Here is a 19,741-nt window from a genome sequence, read left to right as displayed (position 1 = left end):
TACATCTTCCTACATAATGATAAGGGGCATTCTAGAGAGTAATGCAAAGGGTAATGAAGATGTGTATATATTAACCCTTAGTAAGCAATCATAACTAAATTTGTTTACTAGCAAGATTACTGTAAACTAAAATTTGGGTTACTGCCAATTACCAATATACTGTATATTGGTCAGTTTGTGTTGTCTTTAATGTTCTTTTTTTAGTGAAAGCAACACGTCTATTTTAACCAGTAAAGAAATTAGATATTAAATCTATGGTGGTTAAAATATTTTTTTTTTCCCAACCCCATATTTCTAATTACCATGGTGGATGCAGCATTGATCTGATGCATCATGTGTCCCCCATCGGGTTAGCACTGAGAATGGAGCAAACACTGCTAATCGTTCAGTTGCCGGTCCAGGAATCTGGGTGGATCCAGACTGTAAAGTCGAGACCGATCCAGCACCTGGACAAACTGAGTGACATCAGCCAACAATGGACTTTAGCCAGCTGTCGCCTGAAATGGGTCACAGAAGTAAAGCTGTAAAAGTATGTAATAATGTAGTTCACTAATCAAAACCAATAGGAAATCCTTACCTTTGTACTGTCTTTCATCGCCTGCAAAGGAAGGTCCTGGGACGATAAGGATTGAGTCTTCAGCCATTCCTCTTCCTGTCTTATCTTTTCTTCTAGTCTATCCAACTCTTGGAAATAGTCAGTGATAGCATCCTGATACAAAATACCCTTATGAAGCTCTTCTATTTGTTTGTTTATGCCATTCCATTCGGTCTGCAATCTTTCCAGGGACACTTTCACTTCTTCTTCAGGGAACCCCTCTGTAATAACACAATAAAATTGCAAAAAATGCACACGTTTATTATTCTATAACAATTTAAATCCTAGCGCCAGCTTTGGTGAAGAATTATAAATCTAGTTATCATCGACCAGCTGAAATAAATTCAGCTTTTTCTCCAATACTCTCCTTTACACTGTGCCCCTCAACCATCACCGGTGTGTCCTCCAGCTCCGGACTTCTTCTAGGTTGAATGACTCCCAGCACCATTCATCCCATTTGGGAGTCCAGGCCATCATGGAAAAACCTCCTGGGGTGCAGTATTAACCCAGCCTGGGCTCATAGGAGTATGCTACAGAGAACAGAGTCAGTCTTTGCATGATTCAGGACCACACACTAACAAAGGACAGAAGAAGCTGGAGGAAGAGGACCCTTCTTATGTGGACTGGCCATAAGATGCCTAGAATATAGGTACGTATGGATATTTTTTTTTAAGTATAGGGGCAGGAAAATAATTTATGGGTAAGCTTTTTATTGAAAAAAATGTCATGAGTTAGAGCAGCACAGCCCCTGCTCCATTCCAAACACAAATACCTTAAATACCAGTAAATAAGCCATTACCATAGTGGACCTTAGGCTAGTGTTGTTGTAAATATTTTGTTAAGAAAATGCCCCTATGCATGCACAAACACACACACACACACACACACACACACACAATGTGTGTGTGCATAAAAATGATATTAATGAATTTTATTTTTATATTTTTTATAATTAGTCACATTGTAATGTGCACCCATAGTGATGTAATGTATGAATACTTACAGTGTCTTGAAAAAGTATTTATACCTCTTGAAATTTTCCACATTTTGTCATGTTACAACCAAAAATGTAAATGTATTTTATTGGAATTGTATGTGATAGACCAACAAAAAGTGGTACATAATCCTGAAGTGAAGAAAAATGATCAATGGCTTTCAAATTTTTTTTACAAATAAATATGTGAAAAGTGCATTTGTATTCAGCCCCCTTTACTCTGATACCCCTAACTAAAATCTAGTGGAACCAATTGCCTTCAGACGTCACCTAATTAGTTAATAGAGTCCACCTGCGTGTAATTTAATCTCAGTATAATTACAGCTGTTCTGTGAAGCCCTCCGAGATTTGTTAGAAAACCTTAGTGAACAAACAGGACCATGAAGGCCAAGGAACACACCATACAGGTCAGGGATACAGTTGTGGAGAAGTTTAAAGCAGGGTTAGGTTAAAAAAAAAAAATCCCAATCTGTGAACATTTCACGGAGCACTGTTCAATCCATCATCTGAAAATGGAAAGAATATGGCACAACTGGAAACCTACCAAGACATGTCTGTCCACCTAAACTGACAGGCCAGGCAAGGGGAACATTAATCAAAGAAGCAGCCAAGAGGCCCATGGTAACTCTGGAGGAGCTGCAGAGATCCACAGCTCAGGTGGGAGACTCTGTCCACAGGAGACAACTATTAGTCATGCACTCCACAAATCTGGCCTTTATGGAAGGGTGGCACAAAGAAAGCCATTGTGGAAAGAAAGCTATAAGAAGTTCAGTTTGTAGTTTGTGAGAAGCCATGTGAGGGACACCGCAAACATGTGGCAGAAGGTGCTCTGGTCAGATGAGACCAAATTTGAACTTTTTGGCCTAAAAGCAAAACGTTATGTGTGGCAGAAAACTAACACGGCACATAACCCTGAATACACCATCCTCACGATGAAACATGGTGGTGGCAGCATCATGTTGTGGGGATGTTTTTCTTCAGCAAGGACAGAGAAGCTGGTCAGAGTTGATGGGAAGATGGATTGAGACAAATACAGGACAATCTTAGAAGAAAACCTGTTTGAGTCCACAAAAGACTTGAGACTGGGCTGGAGGTTCACCATCCAACAGGACAACGACCCTAAACATACAGCCAGAGCTACAATGGAATGCTTTCAATCAAAGCATATTCATGTGTTAGAATGGCCCAAAGTCCAGACATAAATCCAATTGAGACTCTGTGTCAAGACGTGAAAATTGCTATTCACAGACACTCTCCATCCAATCTGACAGAGCTTGTGCTATTTTGCAAAGAAGAATGGGCAAAAATGTCACTCTCTAGATGTGAAAAGCTGGTAGTGACATACCAAAGAAGACTTACAGTGAAAGGTGGTTCTACAAAGTATTGACTCAGGGGGGCTAAATACAAATGCACGCCACACTTTTCAGATATTTGTAAAAAATGTTGAAAACCATTTATCCTTTTCCTTCCACTTCACAATTATGTGCCACTTTGTGTTGGTCTATCACATAAAATCCAAATAAAACACATTTACATTTTTGGTTGCAACATGAAAAAATGTGGAAAATTTCAAGGGGTGTGAATACTTTTTCAAGTCACTGTATATGGTGAAATTTCTATACTTCCCAGGCGACTACGTCATCAGCCTGGCACATTGACTCCTGTGAAAGCTATGTCAATGATCCCAGAAGTCTTTGGGCACCTAATGTGGGTATGATCGTGAGATTTCCCGACCGGAAAAAAGCACCCCTCACAGTGTCATATTACTGCGCAAACGCGAGAACGGGAGGTGCATGCTGGGTAGCCAGCTGCCCACATCCTCCATGGCCACACCCGAAATCGAGGGAGAAAAAATAAATTATAATTTAGTAAGTAATTATCATGTGCACATGGCCAGCAATATCCATTGCAGTTATGGTATGTTACAACAATCTCAATTATGTGATTAGTATAATTTTGGGCAGGAGACTGGAACTTCTCTTTAAGGCTTTACCAAAATATGTTATTTTTTCCAATTACTTGAAAGAAAAAATGCATTAATTATGTCAACAGACATGCTCTGAGATGAACCTGTAGCTTGAATAAATGTGCTATGCGTACAGCAGAGGGCGCTGCACAATATAAAAACAGAAGACACGCAAAGTTCCACATTACTGACATTAAAATAAATTGTATCTATCTTAGGAAATGGAATTTTAGAATACAGACAGCTTTTCAGGATTTACTAGCAGGATACCATGAAAGGCCTGGAATGCACCTTCTTACATGAAATAGGAGGAAATCCTAGATGAAATTTATGTCACAATTTAATTGAAGCATAATTGAAAGGCAACAATGCTGTGTAATTGTTTGCATCATAGGTGTGGATTAAATATATATTTTTCTTAAAGTACACCCATTATAAGGAAAGGCTGGGGGGGGGGGGGGGGGGTGTATACCACACCAGTGAGCTCTGTCTGATTCTATTTGACTGTCTGATATACAGAACCACTAGATTTATTACTTTCTGTGTAACAGACCTGAAACAAATATGATCAGTAAAGTAAATAAAGTCAACATTCCCTAAGGATGCACTTGTTCCAGGCCAGTGATTCAAAGTACTGAAGCCAAATGAGCCAGTATGACAGCCAGACAAGAGTTCACTAACCACCCCCATGTTACTTTAATGATGTCCTTTGTAAAGTTCACCCAAAACTGGTATTTCAGTATTTAAGTATACAGTATATGGGACAGATCAATATCTAAACTGTTTATTTGCAATGAATTCAATTATACAGACCATTCTTACGTTCTTATGAATGGACTGTATGCACATAGACCAAATGGTATGAATCTAGCTAGGGTCATAAGAATTTACTGAGCTGCTCACTTACAGTGAACTTTTTGAGAGCTGGGTATAGTGGAATGCATTTACAATAGGGAAAATAATTATTTGATCCTCTGTAGAAGTTGTATGTTTGCCTACTTAAAAGACATATAGGGTCTATAATTTTTATCTTAGGTGTATTTCAAATGACAGAGACAGAATATCAACCAAAAATCCAGAAAAAAACACATGATACAAATGTTATAAATTGATTTGCAGCTCAGTGAGTAAAATAAGTATTTGATCCCCAAACAAAACATGACTTAGTACTTGGTGGAGAAACCCTTGTTGGCAAGCACAGGGGTAAGACGTTTCTTGTGGTTGGTTACTAGGTTTGCACACATCTCAGGTGGGATTTTAGTCCACTCATTTACATCTCCATCCATAAATTTTCTATAGGATTAAGGTCTGGAGACTGGCTAGACCACTCCATGACTTTAATGATCTTCTCCTTGAGCCACTCCTTTGTTGCCTTGGAAGTATGTTTTGGGTCATTGTCATGCTGAACGACCCACCCATGACCCACCTTCAGTTTTCTGGCTGAGGGAAGAAGGTTGTCATCCAAGATTTTACAATACATGGCCCCATCTTTTGGCCCCTCAATGCCTGAGGTACCTTTAGCAGAGTACCAGCCCCAAATCATAATGTTTCCACCTCCTCGCTTGACTGTAGGGATGATGTTCTTAGGGTCATAGTCAGCATTTTTTTTCCTCCAAAAGTTGTGAGTCTCCCTCCTCAAGAAGTCACATGTACAGACCCATCTGAAGCTTGCTAATGAACATCTAAATGATTCAGAGAAGGATTGGGAGAAAGTGCTATGGTCAGATGAGACCAAAATTGAGCTCTTTGGCATTAACTTAACTCATGTTTGGAGGAAGAAAAATGCTGAATACGACTCTAAGAACACCATCCCTACAGTCAAGCACTGAGGTGGAAACATGCTTTGGGGCTGTTTCTCTGCTAAAGGTACAGGCTGACTTTGCCGCATTGAGGGGCCAATGGACGGGGCCATGTATTGTAAAATCTTGGATGAGAACCTTCTTCCCTCAGCTAGAAGACTGAAGATGGGTCGTGGATGGGTCTTCCGGCATGACAAAGACCCAAAACATACCGCCAAGGCCACAAAGGAATGGCTCAAGAAGAAGCACATTAAGGTCATGGAGTGGCCTTGCCAGTCTCTAGACCTTAATCCTATAGAAAATTTATGGAGGGAGCTGAAACTTCGAGTTGCCAAGCGACGGCCAAGAAACCTTAAGGATTTAGAGAAGATCTGTATAGCAGAGTGGACCAAAATCCCTCCTGAGATGTGTGCAAACCTGGTAACCAACTACAAGAAACGTCTTACCTCTGTGCTTGCCAACAAGGGTTTCTCCACCAAGTACTAAGTCATGTTTTGTTTGGGGATCAAATACTTATTTTACTCCCTGAACCCAATCTAGAACATTTGCATCATGTGTTTTTTCTGGATTTTTGGTTGATATTCTGTCTCTATCATTTAAAATATACCTATGATAACAATTATAGACCTTTCATTTCATTTCTTAGTAGGTGGGCAAACTTACAAAATCTGCAGAGGATCAAATAATTTTTTTCCCCACTGTAAAGGTAGAGCTGAAAATTGACAGAGCTTTGTTCACAAGGTAGTGTTTTGTCACCTATCATCCAAGACAGACATGGCAAAGTCTAAATGACAATGCCATGTATTAAAGTGTCATTAAAAAATATTCATATTCACTCAGTCACTGCAGTTGGGGGTTTTGCAGAGCAGTGTTAGCAGCTCTGCACATGCTCAGTTTTTAGTGAGTTTCTATGCTGAGCATTTCCTCCCCATCACATCTGTGCAGCCCATGTAACTATAGAGTCACACATGTGGGTGTATACACAATAGTAAATGACGGCCCACTCCCTCTCTCCTCCTTCATGTCCACTAACCGGCTAAACGCAATGGAGGTGGGATATTACATCTTGATTGATGGAGGCTTCACCTCCCTGTTATTCTAAGACATAGGCTTGAGGGGCGTGACACAGCATGTGACTGCCAGAAATCCGCCCACACCATGTTACTGTGTTGCCAAAAAATAATGAAGATTTGATTTCAAATATATACTTGTATGACAATTTAAAACAGTTTATTGATATTAATTATTTATTTTTACTATGTATACTAAAGGCTGTTTATTTTTTTACTTTAAACATGTGACCAGCAGCAAAAGATTAAGGGCCGGTTCACACAGCGGGCGATGCGAGGCGACACGACTCGCCTCGCCTCGCTCCCGCAAGTCGCCCCCGTTCTGTACAATGGAACCGTTCTGAGAGGAGCGACTCGAGTCGCTCCGACTCAGAAAAAAGGTTCCTGTACTACTTCTGGGCGACTTGCATTGACTTCTATACAGAAGTCCTCTGCAAGTCGCCGCTGAGGTCGCCGCAGGTCGCGGCGAGGCAAGTCGGAGACGCCTCGCCGCGCCTGCAGTGTGAACCGGCCCTAAAAGCTCCTCCTGCTACTGTTTTCCTACAGACATGCTGGGAAAGAGCTGGGTCATGTGACAGCTGTATATCAATTAGGAAATGTATTTATTTTTATTAACCCCCTTGGAGCCAGCACCTCCCGGCCCTTTAAAGGGTTTAGGATGACAGGAAGCAGGGCTTATGATCATGTGACCACTGTGATTGGCTGTCACGGCAGCCACATGATCAGAAAGCTCTCCATTAGCCACTGGTAACTGTGCCAAGAGCACGCAGGGTGCATGCTCTCAGCACAGTTGCAGTTACACTAATTCATGCATATATGCTGCCAAGGGGTTAAAATAATTAGTGTCATCATCCATATACAGAATGGGAACATTTACATTTACAATGTAAATTAACAATGTGTATTTAGTATCACTCTAATGCAATAGGACGGGCATCCCTAAATAGCGGACCACATGCCAAATACGGACCGCCTCACTCTCCTATGCGGTCTGCCGCGGTACCGCCTTTTAGCAGCCTTTTCTCCCCCCTGCCGTCTCTGTAATCCTCACACAGAGCAGACAGCGGGAGGCAGGACAGTTCTGGATGGAGAACGGAGCTGCCAGAGGTTAACAAGCAGGTGATTGGCTGCTAGGATGAAGGGCGGTCTTAGCAACCAATCACCATCTTGCAACACCCGCCCTCCATCCGAGACATGCCGTGCCTTCCTCCTATCTTCGGTCTGTGCAAGGTAAGTGAGGGAGGGGGCGAAGTTACATGGAGTGAGGACCCTAGTCTGAAAAGCTGAAAAGGAGGAAAGTGTGTGCTGAGGACATTAAAGTGGAGTTGTTGAGGGCTATGATGTGGTGGGCTGAGGACATCAGGGTGGGGGGGCTGAGCGGACTGTGATATATGGGAGAGATGTGGACATCACCGTGGGGGAGATGTGGACATCACCGTGGGGGAGATGTGGACATCACCGTGGGGGAGATGTGGACATCACCTTAGGGGAGATGTGGGCATCACCTTGGGGGGAGATGTGGACATCACCGTGGGGGAGATGTGGACATCACCGTGGGGGAGATGTGGACATCACCGTGGGGGAGATGTGGACATTACAGTGGGGGAGATGTGGGTATTACAGTAGAGATGTGGGTATTACAGTGGGGGAGATGTGGACATTACAGTGGGGGAGGTGTGGACATTACAGTGGGGGAGGTGTGGACATTACAGTGGGGGAGGTGTGGAGATTACAGTGGGGGAGATATGGGCATTACAGTGGGGGAGATGTGGGCATTACAGTGGGGGAGATGTGGGCATTACAGTGGGGGAGATGTGGGCATTACAGTGGGGGAGATGTGGACATTACAGTGGGGGAGATGTGGGCATTACAGTGGGGGAGATGTGGGCATTACAGTGGGGAAGATGTGGAAATTACAGTGGGGGAGATGTGGACATTACAGTGGGGGAGATGTGGGCATTCCAGGGGGGGCGTGTGGACATCACAGTGGGGGAGGTGTGGACATTACTGTGGGGGAGGTGTGGAGATTACAGTGGGGAGAAGTGGACATTACAGTGGGGAGAAGTGGACATTACAGTGGGGAGAAGTGGACATTACAGTGGGGGAGATGTGGACATTACAGTGGGGGAGGTGTGGACATTACAGTGGGGGAGATGTGGGCATTACAGTGGGGGAGATGTGGGCATTACATTGGGGGAGGTGTGGACATTACAGTGGGGGACATGTGGATATTACAGTGGGGGACATGTGGACATTACAGTGGGGGACATGTGGACATTACAGTAGAGGAGATGTGGGCATTACAGTGGAGGAGATGTGGACATTACAGTGGGGGAGATGTGGGCATTACAGTGGAGGAGATGTGGACATTACAGTAGAGGAGATGTGGGCATTACAGTGGAGGAGATGTGGACATTACAGTGGAGGAGATGTGGACATTACAGTGGGGGAGATGTGGGCATTACAGTGGGGGAGATGTGGGCATTACAGTGGGGGAGATGTGGACATTACAGTAGAGGAGATGTGGACATTACAGTAGAGGAGATGTGGACATTACAGTGGGGGAGATGTGGACATTACAGTGGGGGAGATGTGGACATTACAGTGGGGGAGATGTGGGCATTACAGTAGAGGAGATGTGGGCATTACAGTGGGGGAGATGTGGACATTACAGTGGGTAGATGTGGACATTACAGTGGGGGAGATGTGGGCATTACAGTAGAGGAGATGTGGGCATTACAGTGGGGGAGATGTGGACATTACAGTGGGGGACATGTGGGCACTACAGTAGGGGAGATGTCGGCATTACAGTAGGGGAGATGTAGACATTACAGTGGGGGAGATGTGGATATTACCCTGGGGGAGATGTGGATATTACCCTGGGGGAGATGTGGATATTACAATGGGGGAGGCTGAGGACTGTGATGTGGAGGGGGCTGAGGATAGTAATGTGGGGGAATAATGTAAATAGGGGCAAAGGACAGGACTGGTGGGGCATTTGGTGTCAAGGAAGTGTGAGAACATTACTGTGGAGGCGGGTGATATAAAGGAGGACCTGAGGACACTCATCAAGAGGGAGAGGACTCTGAGGCCGCGTACACACGGGCGGACTGTTCGCCCAACCTTGTCCGCTGAACAGTGTTTGGGCGGACAGTCCGCCCGTGTGTGGGCTTTCAGCGGACAGTTTCAGCGGACAGTTGGACGGACAAAGTCTTTCGGAATTTCCGAAAAACTGTCCGCTGAAACTGTGTTTGAGCGAACAGTCCGCCCGTGTGTAGGCTACTTTCGAAATGAGCAAACTGTTCCCGCTCGGAAAGTCCGCCCATTTCGAGCGCGTGTACAGGTAGGCGGGGCCCGCGAGGGAGACGTCGCGGGCTCCGCCGCCTGGAATGGGCTTAAAGGGGAACACCAACGCCGAAAAAAATCGGCGTGGGGTTTCCCCCAAAGTCCACACCAGACCCTTGTCCGAGCACGCTACCCGGCCGGCCAGGAAAGGGGGGCGAGCGAGCGCGCCCCCCCTCCTGAGCCGTACCAGGCCGCGTGCCCTCAACATGGGGGGTGCCTTGGGGAAGGGGGGCCGCGCGGCCCCCCCACCCCAAAGCACCTTGTCCCCATGTTGATGAGGACAAGGGCCTCTTCCCGACAACCCTGGCCGTTGGTTGTCGGGGTCTGCGGGCGGGGGGCTTATCGGAATCCGGGAGCCCCCTTTAAGAAGGGGGCCCCCGGATACCGGCCCCCCACCCTATGTGAATGAGTATGGGGTACAATGTACCCCTACCCATTCACCTGTGAAATAAAGTACAAAAAAAAACACAACACAGGGAAAAAATATTTTATTGCACAGCTCCGGGGGTCTTCCGTCTTCGGGGGTCTTCTCGCCGGACTCCTCCGCTATCTGTGTGTAGCTCTTTTACTAGCGGAGGAGTCCGGCTTTCTTCCTCCCCGCCGCCGGCCTCTTCTCCCGACTTCGGGGGTCTTGTCCCCCTATTCGGTTCTTCTGCCGGGCCATCGCGCCTTCTTATAGCTCTTTTACAGGCGGTGGCCCGGTCTTCTGTCGCCGCTGCCTTCCGTTCTTCTGTCGCCGCCTTCGGTTCTTCTGCCGGGCCACCGCGCCTTCTTGTAGCTCTTTTACAGGCGGTGGCCCGATCTTCTGTCGCCGCTGTCGTCGCCGCTGTCGTCGCCGCCGCCGCCTTCCGTTCTTGTTCTTCTTGTTCTTCTTCTTCTCCTGGAGATGTTGACTCGACGAGCTCTCCGGCCGGAATGCCAGAGCCGCGCTGTGCGGTCACTTATATAGTGACAATGGGGCGGTGTCACATGGTATATGTCACATGGGTTGGTCACATGGGTTGATGTCACATGGGGACTATGACATCGTAAGGGGGCGGGGTCACCATGTGACCAACCCATGTGACATATACCATGTGACACCGCCCCATTGTCACTATATAAGTGGCAGCGGAGCGTGTCCCTGGCATTCCGGCCGGAGAGCTCGTCGAGTCAACATCTCCAGGAGAAGAAGAAGAAGAAGAAGAACAAGAAGAAGAACAAGAACGGAAGGCGGCGGCGACGACGACAGCGGCGACAGAAGACCGGGCCACCGCCTGTAAAAGAGCTACAAGAAGGCGCGGTGGCCCGGCAGAAGAACCGAAGGCGGCGACAGAAGAACGAAAGGCAGCGGCGACAGAAGACCGGGCCACCGCCTGCAAAAGAGCTACAAGAAGGCGCGGTGGCCCGGCAGAAGAACCGAAGAGGGGGACAAGACCCCCAAAGTCGGGAGAAGAGGCCGGCGGCAGGGAGGAAGAAAGCCGGACTCCTCCGCTAGTAAAAGAGCTACACACAGATAGCGGAGGAGTCCGGCGAGAAGACCCCCGAAGACGGAAGACCCCCGGAGCTGTGCAATAAAATATTTTTTCCCTGTGTTGTGTTTTTTTTTGTACTTTATTTCACAGGTGAATGGGTAGGGGTACATTGTACCCCATACTCATTCACATAGGGTGGGGTGCCGGTATCCGGGGGCCCCCTTCTTAAAGGGGGCTCCCGGATTCCGATAAGCCCCCCGCCCGCAGACCCCGACAACCAACGGCCAGGGTTGTCGGGAAGAGGCCCTTGTCCTCATCAACATGGGGACAAGGTGCTTTGGGGTGGGGGGGCCGCGCGGCCCCCCCTTCCCCAAGGCACCCCCCCATGTTGAGGGCACGCGGCCTGGTACGGCTCAGGAGGGGGGGCGCGCTCGCTCGCCCCCCTTTCCTGGCCGGCCGGGTAGCGTGCTCGGACAAGGGTCTGGTGTGGACTTTGGGGGAACCCCCACGCCGCGGGCCCCGCCTACCTGTACACGCGCTCGAAATGGGCGGATTTGCCTCCTCCTTACGTGGGCGAGTCCGTTCATTTCAAAAGTTGAGCGGACTGTTTGGCAAACAGTTCGCTGAAACAGTCCGCTCGTGTGTGGGCAAGTCCGCTCATGCAAATTTTGAGCGGACTGTTTGCCGAAACTGTTTGACGAACAAGGTTGGGCAAACAGTCCGCGCGTGTGTACGCGGCCTGATGTGCACTGGGGACTGAGGATGCTGATGTAAGAATGGGTTCAGATCTGTACATGTGCATTAGGTGCACATGTCGAGGGTAGGTCAACCCATTTTAATGGGCTGCACTACCCGCAAGAAACACAGAGAAAGACGTCTTTGACGTCTTTTCCAAAATAGTGCGGAGCAACCTGCGGTTTGGCACAAGCGAAAAGGCGCCATGGGTAATGACATGATGTTCGGACCTCTGCTGGAAGAAAATTTTGCTAACCGGACCTCTGTGAATTTTAATTAATTACCCCTGCAATAGGATATGTCATGATTTTGACATGCAAGTAAAGCCAAAACAGACAGCAGTCAGGTTTTTTTTAGAGCCACTCACTTTTTAGGGGTATCTTTAAATCTCATTTTGCAAAATTAATCTTTTTCAGTTAAAAACAAAATATGCAAATTCAGGTTGAATTCATGTTCAACTTGAATCTGGATCTCAACACTAGTAGAGATGCAACATAATCTAAAATGCACTTAGCTCTCCTTTAAGTTGCAAGGTTTCCAAATGAATTGAAATTTTTCATTCAGCTCAACAAGATCCACTGTCGGACTTCTGGTCTGATAATCCTCTCGCAGTACAAGAGGTTATAAAATTTGACCGGATACAAAAGACTATAAAACTTAGTGAACAATGAACAGAACAGAAGCCTGGATGGTTTCTAATTTGTTTACTTGTAAGATGTAGTAAAAGACTTTGTTGCAGATAATTATTAAGGCCACAATACATATTGCATGGCCACTCAAAGTAAGACAATAACACACTTGTACTGGTAACACGAGATGGCAATTAAGTGAATTTGCCTATAGCAAAGCAAGGAAGGCAGAGAGGTGTTAGTTCAGGGAGGGCTAAGTTGACAAAACAAATAAGACAGGAAATGAAATGATAAGTGCAAGGTTAGCAATCATACAGACCCATCACAACAATATTTGAACAGCTGTAGAAACTAAACATTAGTCAGCTGGTTGCTGAAATAATAGTAACTATTACTTTAGCAAGGGCAGTGAAACTGACTCAATGCTCATCGCACAATGTTCATATAAAACATATCTGAAAAGGGAGATACCCTCTGTTGCATATATCTTACGGAAACCTACAATTACCAGAACGTCAAAGTTGATTAAGGCTGCACACATGTGTAGCACAATTTCGTTTGAGTGCTTTGCACGCGATTTTGCGAGTCGCATTGGGCCATCCCATGAATGGACTGCTATTTGCGCATTTGTCGCCCGAAAAAAAAGCTTCTGTTCATTCGTGCGCTCTTTAAAAGCAAGGTTTTCTGCGATTGCAGCAAGATCCTGTCCTGTGATAATCGCAGCTAAACCGCATTGTGCTTCGGGTGTCATTAAGAGATAATGGCACCCAAACACGCGTTGTGCAGGAATCGCAGGCAGATTCACAGTGATTCTGCACTTGATTCCAAATCGCGAGGTGTGAATGTAGCTCAAAAAAGGCTGTTTGCTGTATTTTCTTTAAACTGACATGTAGAAATAATGTGGAATCACCTAATCTGACATTTATAAATATAAAGCTGAAGATTAGGTAGGGCAATGTTTACATAGATACATTGGTTTAGCTTGGACTAGTGCAAGTATGTATGTGCCACACCTGTGGGATCCCTGTGAAAGCTGGAAATCACTGTATTAGGCACCAGTAATTGCTCGGACTTTTGGGTCATGCTGAGCAGCTTCCCTGCTGCTTACTGTACACAGGTTGCTGGCTCAGCAAGGGCACCGTTCAGAGAACACTTTGCATTTTCTCAATAAATGTCAAGTGTTCTCTTACTGGACGAATCGAAAATCATGACATCACCTGCCTGCCTCTCCACCTTGCTCAAACAGAGAATGATTTGCATTGGGAAAATGCAGTGTTCCTTGAATGGCACCCATGCCGAGCAAGCGACCCCCTGTGTTCACAATGCAGCAGCTCGGCACATAACCTAGAAGCTAGTGGATGCGAAACGATGTAAAAATTGCAATACTTAAACTTCAGTTTTAAGGTCCATAACAGAATTGTACATTTCTTATCTGTTTGGTTAAAAAAAAAAAGGACACGGTTAAATCAAGAATTTAGTAACTGAGTTTATATCTATACATTTCCTGACACTCTAACATACAGTGGTGTGAAAAAGTGTTTGCCCCCTTCCTCATGTCCTGTTCCTTTGCATGTTTGTCACACTTAAGTGTTTCGGAACATCAAACCAATTTAAACAATAGTCAAGGACAACACAAGTAAACACAAAATGCAATTTGTAAATGAAGGTGTTTATTATTAAAGGTGAAAAAAAATCCAAACCATCATGGCCCTGTGTGAAAAAGTGATTGCCCCCTTGTTAAAACATACTATAACTGTGGTTGTCCACACCTGAGTTCAATTTCTCTAGCCACACCCAGGCCTGATTATTGCCACACCTGTTCACAATCAAGGCATCACTTAAATAGGAGCTGCTTGACACAGTAAGGTCCACCAGAAGATCCTTAAAAGCTACACATCATGCCGAGACCCAAAGAAATTCAGGAACAATTGAGAAAGAAAGTAATTGAGATCTATCAGTCTGGAAAGGGTTATAAAGCCATTTCCAAAGCTTTGGGAATCCAGCGAACCACAGTGAGAGCCATTATCCACAAATGGCGAAGACATGGAACAGTGGTGAACCTTCCCAGGAGTGGCCGGCCGCCCAAAATTACCCCAAGAGCGCAGCGACGACTCATCCAAGAGGTCACAAAAGACCCCACAACAACGTCCAAGGAACTGCAGGCCTCACTTGCCTCAGTTAAGGTCAGCGTTCATGCCTCCACCATCAGGAAAAGACTGGGCAAAAATGGCCTGCATGGCAGAGTTCCACGGAGAAAACCACTGCTGAGCAAAAAGAACATCAAAGCTCGTCTCAATTTCTCCACAACACATCTTGATGATCCCCAAGACTTTTGGGACAACATTCTGTGGACCGATGAGACAAAAGTGGAACTCTTTGGAAGGTGTGTGTCCAAGTATATCTGGCGTAGAAGGAACACTGCATTTCATAAAAAGAACATTATACCAACAGTAAAATATGGTGGTGGTAGTGTGATGGTCTGGGGCTGTTTTGCTGCTTCAGGACCTGGAAGACTTGCCGTGATAAAAGGAACTATGAATTCTGCTGTCTACCAAGAGATCCTGAAGGAGAATGTCCGACCATCTGTTCGTGTACTCAAGCTGAAACGAACTTGGGTTCTGCAGCAGGACAATGATCCTAAACACACCAGCAAGTCCACCACCAAATGGCTGAAGAAAAACAAAATGAAGACTTTGGAGTGGCCTAGCCAAAGTCCTGACCTGAATCCTATTGAGATGTTGTGGTATGACCTTAAAGAGGCCGTTCATGCTCGAAAACCCTCTAATGTAACTGAATTAGGACAATTCTGCAAAGATGAGTGGGCCAAAATTCCTCCAGGACGCTGTAAAAGCCTCATTGCACGTTATCGCAAACGCTTGGTTGCAGTTGTTGCTGCTAAGGGTGGCCCAACCAGTTATTAGGTTTAGGGGGCAATCACTTTTTCACACAGGGCCATGATGGTTTGGATTTTTTTTCACCTTTAATAATAAACACCTTCATTTACAAATTGCATTTTGTGTTTACTTGTGTTGTCCTTGACTATTGTTTAAATTGGTTTGATGTTCCGAAACACTTAAGTGTGACAAACATGCAAAGGAACAGGAAATGAGGAAGGGGGCAAACACTTTTTCACACCACTGTAGTAGCCATGGTCTTTTTTGTATAACATATAGATATAACATAAATATTGCATTTTGTAAGAACAGTCTTTTATTTATATTGAGGTCACAGTATAAAACCAGTGTATTGCATGCTGGTGGATCGGATGGGAGCATGTATGACATATGATTTATACTTTTTTGACCTTCTATACCTGTCATAAGTTCGACGTCTTTGCTGCTTTTTTTGACCCATAAGGAATTTTTAATCAGGAATAAGGTACTGAGATTTGTGATTATCCATACAGCTTTAACAGAGAAGCTTCTGGTCCCTAAAATTTATGGTGACGTTTATTTATGAGACTATTTGTTAACTTAGAAACTGTGGGATTTATCAAGATATGCTTCTATGGGAGAAAAAATTCACCTGATGTGCTCTCCAGCAGATTGTATTCTACTTTTCATTTGGAAGATCAACTGTGGGTTCCACGTCGCATTGATTTGATTCACATGTACTCCTGAGGATCATCGAAATGTGTCAAGTTTACATGTGGATTGTTTTGGATCTATACGTTTTGTGAAACAGACACCAGTTTTTTTTCTGTGACATTTTAATCAATACAAATAAAAGATGAAATGTTGTATTTATGTTGTATGCACTGTACTGTTCCACAAAAAAAGTCCATGGCTACAAAGCGAGAGCAAGAGTCTTATGATATATACTGATATACAGGGACATATAGCTCACACAATCTATTTTTCAAACACCTTTATGGGTCTATATCTACTTTAATTTTTTCCTTTGGGTTGTTTTTTTTTATATAAAGAACTGGGTACAACTACTAAATAATATATGTCATTGTTTATGCAGAACGTGTCCACATTTACAAATATTGGTAAAGATTAAAACTATATTGTCTTCTCCATACCTTGCTTACACAGTTCCATTAGGTACTGTCCATGTGCAGCAGCCTCTCCAAACTTGGGGGTTCTTTCTGCTCTTTCTTTCTCTAAAACCTAAAAAAGAAGGTAAAGAATAGCAAATGAAAAACAATATCAGTCAAGCAATTTTGCTACAGTGCATTGTATTATAACAAATAAATACAAAGATTAATTTATATTTTAAAAAAACTGCAACAATAACCACACATCACTTTTCTGATATGTTAGGGTTTAGCTCCATGACAAAGGTTTGCATTGAATTTAAAGGTGAACTGAATTTTCTTAATGATATATTATACAGTACTTTTTAATGTAGGTCATTAGTAGGCTGAGGGTTAGGGTATTCAAAGACATTAAAAGAGAAGTATGGGTTTGGTTTTTTTTCCTCCATCATACTTACCTAGGTGGATGCAGCATTGATCTAATGCTGCATCTGTCTCCCCTGCACTGAGAACCGAGAGATCGAACATTGCCGATAACTCGGTTCTCACAGCTCCCCGAGCAGAGAGCTATTGACAGTCAATCAGCAGCTCTCCTGCTCTGCTCCCTCCTCGTTCATTGGATCACAGAGCTGTAGAGGGGGCGGGGAACGGCCATCTCAGGATCTCAGCGGCTCGCTAGAAGGCTGAGATGGGTATCAGTCCAGGCACCTGGTGGATCCAGACTTCCATTGTCAGGATGATGCAGTGCCTGGACTGATTCCAGTGACATCAGCAGAGAGCAGACTTCAGTCCGCTTTCTGCTGAAAATGGGTCACAAAAATGCAAAACAGATTGCACCCCTGTGACCCATAGGAGAAGTACAGCCAAACAAGCTTCAGCTGGACTTCTCCTTTAATAGCCTGTTGCTTGCTAAATAAACTGGAAGATAACGGTTTGTCTAAAGCTGGCCATACATTATACAATTTTCTTGTTCAATTTCCCTTAGATGTATCTTCAACTATGTAGTGCAAAGGCCTGCCTGATGGCATACAAATTGTACAAGTAAACTTGCATAATGTATGGCCAGCTTAAGAGCAGTCTGCAACCTTTGCAGTCACGTCTGGACCACCTGTTCTCAAGAAAGAATTAATTTTATAGGATAGATTTTTCTAATTGATCACCAATGTCCACTAAAATAAGACTAGAACCAGAGAGGGCTGCTGAGTGCACACATATACACACACATTTAACTGACACTAGAACGCACATTTACATTGGGGAAAATAAATATTTGATCCCCTGCAGATTTTGTAAGTTTGCCCACTTATATAGACATAAAGGGTCTATAATTTTTATCATAGGTGTATTTTAAATTATAGAGATAGAACACCAACCAAAAATCCAGAAAAAACATATGATACAAATGTAATAGATTGAGTTGCAGTTCAGTGAGTAAAATAAGTACAGGTATTTGATCCCCAAGCAAAACATGACTTAGTACTTGGTGGAGAAACCCTTGTTGGCAGGCACAGAGGTAAGACATTTCTTGTAGTTGGTTACCAGGTTTGCACACATCTCAGGAGGGATTTTGGTCCACTCTTCTTTACAGATCTTCTCTAAATCCTTAAGATTTCTTGGCTGTCGCTTGGCAACTCAAAGTTTCAGCTTCCACCATAAATGTTCATAGGATTAAAGTGGTTGTAAACCCTTACAAACCACTTTGACCTACAGGTAAGCCTAGATTAAGGCTTACCTGTAGGTCCAAGAAATATCTCCTAAACCTGTACGGTTTAGGAGATATTTACCTGAAGACAGCCACCGCTGTCTATAGCGCATGTGCCATAGACAGTGGCGTGCAGGCGCACTGGGTAAGCCGCAGATCACGGCGATATGCCGCGAGTGTCGTTTCCCGTGTGCATGGGAGTGACGTCATCGCTGCTCCGGCGAATCACAGCGCTGGAGCAGCGAGACCCATAGAGACCCACCAAGAAGATGGACGCTCGGAACTACAGGGGACAGCGGTGACTTCGCTGATTCCTGTGTCAGGTAAGTGACACATAATGGACTACTATGTGATGCATAGTAGTCCATTATGCTTTACCTTTGCAGGGAATCAAAGAGGAAGTAAACCCATCAGTGTTTACTTCCTCTTTAAGGTCAGCCTGTACCTTTAGTAGAGAAACAGTCCCAAAGCATGACATTTCCACTTCCGTGCTTGACAGTGGGGATGATGTGCTTAGGGTCATAGTCTGCATTTTTCTTCCTCCAAACAAGGCAAGTTGAGTTAATGCCAAAGAGCTCAATTTTGGTCTAACATGACCACAGCACTTTCTCCCAATCCTTCTTTGAATCATTTAGCTCTTCATTTTCAAACTTCAGACAGGCCCGTACATGTGCCTTCTTGAGGAGGGGGATCTTACGGGCGCTACAGGATTTCAATCCACAGTGGCATATTGTGTTACCAATGGTTTGTTTGGTGACTGTGGTCCCTACTGCCTTGAGATCATTCACAAGCTCCTCCCGTGTAGTTCTGGGCTGATCCATCACTTTTGCCATGATCATCCTTACCTCATGAGGTGAATTATTGCATGGAGCTCCAGACTGAGGGCAAATGATGGTTATTTTGTATTTCTTTCATTTGCGAATAATCGTTGCAACAGTTGTCCTCTTCTCACCAAGCTTCTTGTTTATGGTCTTGTCGCCCTTTCCAGCCTTGAAAGCTCTTTGGTCTTGCACATGATGGTGGGTTTGAATGGAAGAAAGAGATTCTGTGGAGAGTCTTTTATGCACATAACGAGTTGTCGTTAGGAGCACCTTCTTAAATTGACAGGGCTAATCTGTGTACCACAAGGGCACATACTGTAGCCAGTCTTTGGGAGCCAGAATTATTGCTGGTTGGTAGGAGTTAACTGCTTACGGACCGTCTGCCACAGTTTTACATCTGCTGTTTGAAGGAGGATATCGTTGTTATGGCAACAGATAGCTGCCATAACCCCGGTATCCGCTTCTTCAGCGGGCGGTCCACTAGAATGTAAAAGTGGTCTCTGCAGCAGATTCACCGCAAGATCACTTTTGTTGGTGGCGAGAGAGGGCCACCCCCCTGCTCCCCCTTACCGGAGCCATCGGCAGCGGCGGAGGAGATTGTGTCTTGTCTCCTGTCAAGTATGGAGACGAGTGAGGGGAAGATGGCCCC

At 44.9% G+C, this 19,741-nt stretch overlaps 1 protein-coding gene across 8 annotated transcripts in view; it reads right to left on the bottom strand.

Annotated features, from left to right (window-relative positions):
• UTRN (utrophin) overlaps positions 1-19,741 on the bottom strand; it is a 945,243-nt gene that overhangs the window by 671,185 nt on the left and 254,317 nt on the right. For all 8 annotated transcript variants that reach the window (XM_077486405.1, XM_077486408.1, XM_077486406.1 and 5 more), the window contains 2 exons: positions 16,615-16,702; positions 578-816 (listed from right to left, as the gene is read on the bottom strand). In XM_077486405.1, coding sequence (XP_077342531.1) covers positions 578-816; positions 16,615-16,702 — 327 coding nt within the window. The remainder of the gene's footprint in view (positions 1-577; positions 817-16,614; positions 16,703-19,741) is intronic.

The sequence above is a fragment of the Lithobates pipiens genome, unplaced genomic scaffold, assembly GCF_037356315.1.
Source record: "Lithobates pipiens isolate NorthernLeopardFrog02 unplaced genomic scaffold, aLitPip1_a1.2 Scaffold_18, whole genome shotgun sequence".
NCBI classification, from domain to species: domain Eukaryota; kingdom Metazoa; phylum Chordata; class Amphibia; order Anura; family Ranidae; genus Lithobates; species Lithobates pipiens.
This window is presented reverse-complemented; position numbering and strand designations above follow the sequence as displayed.